Here is a 7,534-nt window from a genome sequence, read left to right as displayed (position 1 = left end):
TTATTTTGGTTATGATTAACTGGAGTTTTATATGCTTCATTTATCTGGATGTCCAACTCATTTACCATGTCTGGGAAATTTTCTATTATTTCTGCTAATAGCCTTTTTATGTCATTTGTGTTGACACCTGCTGTTTCATTAGTACCTATTAATCTGACATTGTTTCTCTGCTTCATCTTGCAGTTGTTGAATTGTTATTTCCTGGTTCTGTGTTGTTTTCAAGAGATCCTTCCTTTCACATTCATTGGTGGCAATGCTGCCTTCAAGGTCTGAAAGCCTATCTTCAGCTTCTTTCAGGCAGTTTTGCAAGCTTTCAGTGGAATTTTTAAGTTCCTGGATATCTGTTTGCATCTGTTTCATACCTTGTAGTTCTTTTCCATATTGTTCCCTGAAGGCTTCATTGAGGTGTCTATGCTCTTCTATTCTCTTGTCTATGTCATCTTTGGATATGCCGAACATTTCTTTCATTATTGTTATCATTTCTTTTCTCACCTGAGGCATTATTTCTGATCTGATGTCTTCTATGGTCTGATGGAGTTGTTCCTTTACTTGAGTTGCTATCATTTCAGAAATTTTAGGTGTATCACTTCCAGGCTCTTCTGTGTTGATGCCTCCTGGACCTGTTTTGGGTGGTGTGGAGGTCTGGGATTGCATTTTACTCCTTTGTTTTGTCAGTTTTGAACAACCAGACACTCCCTGTAGTGCAGTCTTACTGTCCTGATTGTGTGTGAGTGGCAGGGGGAGAGTCTGAAGAACCCCAGTGCTCAGCGTAGCTCCTGTGCTGGTGAGTCGTGGGCAGCCCAGCCCAGGCCCACACACTATGGGTGGTGCGCAACCACCGTGGCCCCAGAGGGTGCCTGAGGCTTTACCTGCCTTGCACCCTCATCAGGGAGGCAGAGCCCAGACTCACTGGGCTTCCTGAAGATGTCTGCAGTTCAACCCAGCCTGAGGCAACACATAGGTGTGTGAAAATTTTAATTCCTTTGCTGGAGATTCTTATATTTTTGTTTCTTTTGGTCCAGTGTTCGCAGAATTTTTTCTCTATATATGTATGTAGTTGGTGGGGGGATTTCAGTTTTCAAGCATCAGGCTAGTCTTCCATACTTTGAAATTCAGAGAAATGTATGGAGAACATTCTTCATTTATACCACAATAGTCTCACAAGAAACTCTAGAGTCCTCTAAAGACTTTTGGGTACCCATTCTTTTCTGCCCTTTTGGGGCTTGTGTAAAATCTTTCATTTGAAAATTTTGCTTACTCTAGGTAGCTCCCGTCCCTGGTATCTGTGCAGTAGCCTGACCCTCAGTAGCATAGCACATTATGTTTCCAGAGCTCTACCTGGTGTCTTTCTTTGGTACTGCAAAATGATGCACATTTTTAGTTATTGCTCTGAGACCTCATTCTTACTCCAAGGTGGCACTTGTTCTTCTAAGTGTATAGATACAAGCAAGACAGAAACTGGCTCTTGGGCAGTGAACATTAGATATAAGGGATTTGTGTACTTCCTCACAACTGCACTGTGAGAGGTGAAGGACGTGAGAGGTGTTCTGGTGAGAGAGTGGAAAGGACCATGAAATTTCCTTCAAGGTTTCCATGTGTCTGTGTTTGTACCAACCTGAGGTGCATGAAGCCTGTACCAATTTGCTTCTGATGTTCTCACAGGGAATTTACTCCACTTTCTAACTCTATGTTTTGTAGGGAAATAATACCCAAGGCTTTCTTTTCTGTTTCACTTTTTTTTCCCCCTTTGGTACCAGGAATCGAACTCAGGACCTTGCGCTTGCTAGGCAGGAACTTGTGCCACTGAGCTATATCCTCGGCAAGGCTTCTTCTCCTGCCATCTTCCTGATGTCATTCCCTCTCCCACCATGTTTTTAATTTTTGTTTTTGTTTTTAATTTCTGTGACTAGTACAGTTATTTTTTTGAAATGATTAGGCCCTAAACAATTTTCATTCACTATTCTATGTTATAAAGATTATATATATTTCCACAAGATGTCTGAAATGATTCTCCTTAAAGAACAATTTTGTAATTTTTTTCCCAACTTCCTTATTTCAGTTAATATCTTTCTCTTAGGAGTGTTTTTCTTCCCACCAGCAACTTTAGGAAAAGTATTTTTGACATCTTTTCACTTTTTTCATTTCATTGTTAGGTGATTTCTTGTATTTCATATGAGAACTCTTAGTTATCTCTAATAAGTTTAATTGACAGCACTTCTCAAATGTTTCTTCTTCATTGATAACAAACATAAATTGACAGCTATTTATATGAAGAAACACATCTTGCCAGGTGTGGAATAGTTCTGCTGGGTCTTTATCCATCACTTCCAAGGATTGAACAGTATAAGACACACCGTAGGTTCCAGTTCTTTGCACCAGGAATTGTCCTAAGCATTGCAGTAAAAACAACCCCTGCCCAGGTAAAGTTTACATTCTAGTGCAGGCAATACATGATAGATACATAAAAAAATAAAGAGTAGTGTGAGTGAAAAGTGGTGCAATTTAAAATAGATTGGACCAGAACAGCTTATTGTGAAAGTAAAACTTTGAGCAAAAACATCAGGGATAAAGGGATTCAATGAGCAGTTGTTGATACAAAGAAGAGCTTTCCTTGCTGAGGAAGAGACTTAGGAGACAAGATGGATCGCTTAAGCCTTTTAAGGTCAATGAAAAGACTAGATAGTATGGATTAGATTAAATGGTATGGAGGGGAAGCAAGACTTAATTTTTCTTTTCAAAGGATTTCTTTAGCTACCAAGTTAGGAACAACTTAGGTGGACAGGAGCATAAAGGCAATAGTGTATCAGGAGCTATCATAGTAATTGAGGGTAGACATGACCGTGGAGACTCCTGGTAGCACAGGAGGTAATGAGAATGTTCAGACAACAGAATCCCATGGAGTGGGTGAGCTAACAACTGAAATATATTTCACACATTTCTGAAGCCCAGAAGTCTGTGATCAAGGTAACAACATTGTTGAGTTCTAGTAAGAGCCTTTTTCCCAAAGTGCAGGTGGCTCTCTGCTATGTCCTCACATTTCTTACTATGGAGGAACTAACCCTGCCATAGAGGTTCAACCATTATTATCTAGTAAATTCTGGAAAGCTGTAGCTCTAGGTACTGTCATGCAGGGGATTAAGGCTGCAACATATGGCACTGGAGACACACAAGTATGCTGTTATGGTTGAAACATTGTGTCAACTTGGGGAGTCTAGAGGTTTGGCTAAGTGACTCAGCAGGAAGCCAGGGTGCTTACTTTGTATACATCCTGAGCCTGTGGAAGAGGAGGGCATGGAGATTATGTGGGAGCTACATGCCCCTTAGGTGGGGGTAGCCTGTTTACAAAGTAAGGCAGGAAAAAAAGCTGCCTGCTGCCATTCCTCCCGTTTGTTCTGGCTGCTTTGCCGTTTGGCTGCCATTCCCCCCTTGGCTCTTGTTGCTTTGCTACCTTCTGCCTCGGAGCCAGCCAAGTATGGACTGAAACCTCCAAAAACTGTGAGCTAAATAAACCTTTCCTTCCTTCATTTTGGGCGTTGGGTATCTTGTCTCAGCAATGAGAGAAAAGTAACCAAGACATATGCGTTCTATCATAGTCTTGTTTTAATAAAACAGTAAAAGGAATTTGCTGATGGATGGGCTAAAGAGAAAGGTTCGACCAATACATTTTGTTAAAGTGAAAATTAAGATACCACTCACTACACTAAGTATAACCACTCACTTCACAAGAGATTGATTGTCAGTCAGGTGTATTGTTCATAGAATTTCCCTTGGTCACTTCAAACCTCCATTTATTCAGCTGGCTTTCTGGAAGAGCTGCCTTTGGGAATGTCCTGCTATAGACTTCAGTTGGGCTATGGTATCCACCTGGAAATAAGTAGCTGACCATTCTGGCCAACAAAGAACATTGTCTTGCTTCTTATAAATCAGTCAATGACACTAATTAAAAGCAACAACCTTAACTGCATTAATATTGTAATCTGATGTCTGCAAAAATCAGACAGAAGATTCCTCAAAAAACTGAAAATAGAAATTCCATTTTACCCAGCTATCCCCCTTCTAGGTATCTTCCCAAAAGAGGTACAATTATCATATTAGAGAGATACATGATACCCATATTTATGGCAGAAAATTGTATAATAGGTAAATTTTGGAAAGAATGTATATGTCTATCAACAGATGAATGGGTAAGGAAAATGGATTTGCACATGGTGAAGTACTACTCTGCCATAAAAAAGAAAAACTTGAGGAATTTGTCAGTAATTGGATGAAACCTGAGAACTTAATGTTAATGAATTAGGTCACACAAGCTAAAATATCTCAGTCTTCCTTATATGAGAAAGTCAAAGTATATATATTCAAGAACAAAATGAAGATAGATAAATTGGAAGTGGGAGAGGTTCAGATGATTCTCCAAATTACCTATTCCTTTGTTTTGAAAATACTTTTATATATATCCTAAGTCATGATTTATACTACTAGTTTTTCTTAGTTTACTGAAAAAAATATTGTACTAACATCTGTTTGCTTCTTCTTTGTAAGACAGAATCCTTTTTGCTGATTTTGTTACATTCAAGACAACAATCCATAATGCATTGTTATCCTCGTATTTTTTTAATGAAATTTTGTTTTATTAGTATTTTATAAAAAAGAAGAAAAGATAAATTGAAACCTTATCTGTATAACAATGGTAACATTAAAAATTGAAAGATGGGTATGGTTTTATGTTAAAAATAATGTTTTGAAGTAAAAAAGAAAATTTCTAAAATGTGTATATATCCATAGTCCAGTCTTCTGATTAACATTTCCCCCCTTTCCTTCTATTTTTTCTTAGATATTCTTTGCAGCTCTGTCATTTACCTACATTTGCAAGACATTAGGTGGAGTCATTATGAAAACATCCATCACTCAAATAGAAAGGAGATTTGACATATCCTCTTCTGTTGCTGGTTTAATTGATGGAGGCTTTGAAATTGGTAACTTTTATTTTTATTTTAATGATCAGGCTTGCAGAGAGCAACTGCTGTTCATACATTCTCTCCACACTGGTTGTCCCTCCAGGCCAATTTGCCAATATCTGCAAACGTTCTTGGAGTTATAACTCCTGGGGCTAGGTGTGAACTGCTACCTAAAGGTAGAGGCCATGGCTACTGCTAAGCATTCTACAAGGCCCAGAAGACACCCAACAACAAAAAATTACCCAGCACCAAATGTCAGCAGTTAGAATGTTGAAAAACTCTAATCTCACACAAACACACTGCTGTCTTATTAATACTTCACAGTTATCCTATTAATACTTCTGTCTTGCTTCTCTCAAGTTGCCCAAGTGAAAAGAAAGGTTGAGCTTGGGAGCAAACTATGTTCACTTCCTACTACTCTTAGATGGTTGGGGTTACTACTTTTTTGTATAACACTGAAGCTGTTGCTTTGTTGTCTTTATTTTAATTTTATTATCTTGTCCTATATTCATGAATATTATAAGTTTAGATATTATTGTTTGTATTTTATGAACTTTGCCTGAATTACTCAGCTGTTTGTCATTGTGACAAAAAACCCGAGAGAACTAATGTAGAGGAAGAATGATGTAATTTGGCTCATGGCTGCCGAGGTCTCAGTTCACGGTCAGCTGGTTTTACTCCTTTTAGGCTCGTACAAAGGCAGAATCCTCCTAGTGGAATTATTGTTTTTTTTTTTTTTTTTTTTTTTTTTTTTTTTTGGTTTTTCTCCGGTACCGGGAACCGAACTCACAACCTTCCGCTTGTCAGGCAGGCGCTTTTGCCGCTGAGCTAAATCCCCAGCCCCCCCTAGTGGAATTATATGGTAAAAGAAAGCAGCTTACTTCATGGCAGCCAGGAAACACAGAGGGCAAGGAAGAGCCACAGAGCCTGTGCTAGTAAGCTTCCACCTCCAGGGATCTGGTTCCATCCCGGCCCTTAACCTGTTGATGGGGCCACCTGCATTCAGGGCTTGTCTTCCCCCATCTCTTTGCTGTCTCATGTGCCATTCACAGTAGCTCACTATCTCTGGTGATTTCCCTCTGCTTGTTTTTCCTTTCTTTTCACTTTTTAATTCTTTAGAAGTCTGAGGGACCTCCAAATTGTGTCTGTTATACAGATTGCAAATATTTCCTGCTTATCTTTCCCATTTATCTTTGAACTTTATTTGAAACATAACTATTTTAAAAGCAATCATACAAAGGAAGACTTGTTTCTTATTAATTCTGAAATTTTGTTTAGATATCCTTCACTCATCTACAAGCAGGTTTAATGAAAGTAATTTGGATTTTAAAATGAGGATGTCATTGGCATTAAAAATTAGCATTTAGTTCATTCTATGTGTCTTTTATCAAGGCATTAATTCTTAATATTTTTGTCAAGCTTTGATGCTGTTTAATAACCATTATTTGTATTGCATTTCGGTTTCTTTGCTTACTTCTGATTCTTGAATATTGTGATTTCTAGTTTCATATTTAGTTTTCCTGGAATATATTTTAAAGTAGTAATTTTTCCAGAAAATATTGAATGCATGGCATATTTTCTAACTCCTGCTTGATGGAAACATATTTATTTTATTAACATGTTGAAGCAATAATTTGGACGTGGAATTAAAAACTCAAAATATTGTTGTTAGATCATTCGATTTGTACTATTTTATAACATTGACCTGAATTGTTTTCTAACATTCAACATTGAATCTGAGAAATCATTACCAGGATGATTTTCTCCACACAGATATGCATCTCCTAGAATCTCAGAAATTTTACCAACATATGTTTGTGACTATCTTTTTCTATTTTAGTGCTGTTGGGTGTGGAAAAAATAATTCACTGAAGGCTCAACTCTTTTTTCAGCTTTGGAAATTTATTTTCTGTTTCCTATTTGTCTTCTCTATTTTCTTATTGATTTCTTTCTGAAATAGCTATAAAATGAATAATAGATTTTCTGAATTTTTTTTTCTTTTCTAAATTTCTACCCTTTTTCTTAATGTTCCAGCAATCTTCTTTGTGCTGTCTCCTATCTTTTCATATGGAGGTCTAACTTGGGGGCTTTTCTACAATTATTTAAACTCATACTATTTATTCCACTTTTTAATTTTCCAGTTTTGATTTTATTTATGCAAGATGTTGTTGTAAATTTAAAGATAATAACTAGATTTCTTTCAGTTTCTCCTTTTAAAAAGTTTGACCTTTATTTAACTGTTTCTTCATGTGTTCAGTTGCATGCTGCATCATTTAGTGCTTTTCCGTCAAAATTTTTTTCTATCAGATGTTCAGTAATTACTTAGTTTCTGTCTGTTCATTCTTATACATGAGGCTCCTGGTAGAATAGAATTGTTGGTGTTTCCCTCCACCTAGAACTCTCTATTTCTTCTTTGTAAACAAAATAATTTACCAGTAAATGTCAAGTGGCCTCCTAGAACCGTTCTTGAATCCACTAAATTTTCTAATTTCTTTCTCTCTTTTTTTTGACTAATAGTACCTCTGTCCAACTGTCCATTTTTATCACAAGTATGTAAAATTTCTTAGGAACAAGAACTA

General features: G+C 37.1%; 1 protein-coding gene across 3 annotated transcripts in view; it reads left to right on the top strand.

Annotated features, from left to right (window-relative positions):
- The window catches only part of LOC102016365 (solute carrier organic anion transporter family member 1B3), a 91,251-nt gene that overhangs the window by 38,364 nt on the left and 45,353 nt on the right, over nt 1–7,534 (top strand). For all 3 annotated transcript variants that reach the window (XM_005379055.1, XM_013511267.1, XM_013511266.1), the window contains one exon: nt 4,832–4,973. In XM_005379055.1, coding sequence (XP_005379112.1) covers nt 4,832–4,973 — 142 coding nt within the window. The remainder of the gene's footprint in view (nt 1–4,831; nt 4,974–7,534) is intronic.

This window comes from Chinchilla lanigera, unplaced genomic scaffold (genome assembly GCF_000276665.1).
Source record: "Chinchilla lanigera isolate Chin_1 unplaced genomic scaffold, ChiLan1.0 scaffold00012, whole genome shotgun sequence".
Lineage (NCBI taxonomy): Eukaryota > Metazoa > Chordata > Mammalia > Rodentia > Chinchillidae > Chinchilla > Chinchilla lanigera.
This window is presented reverse-complemented; position numbering and strand designations above follow the sequence as displayed.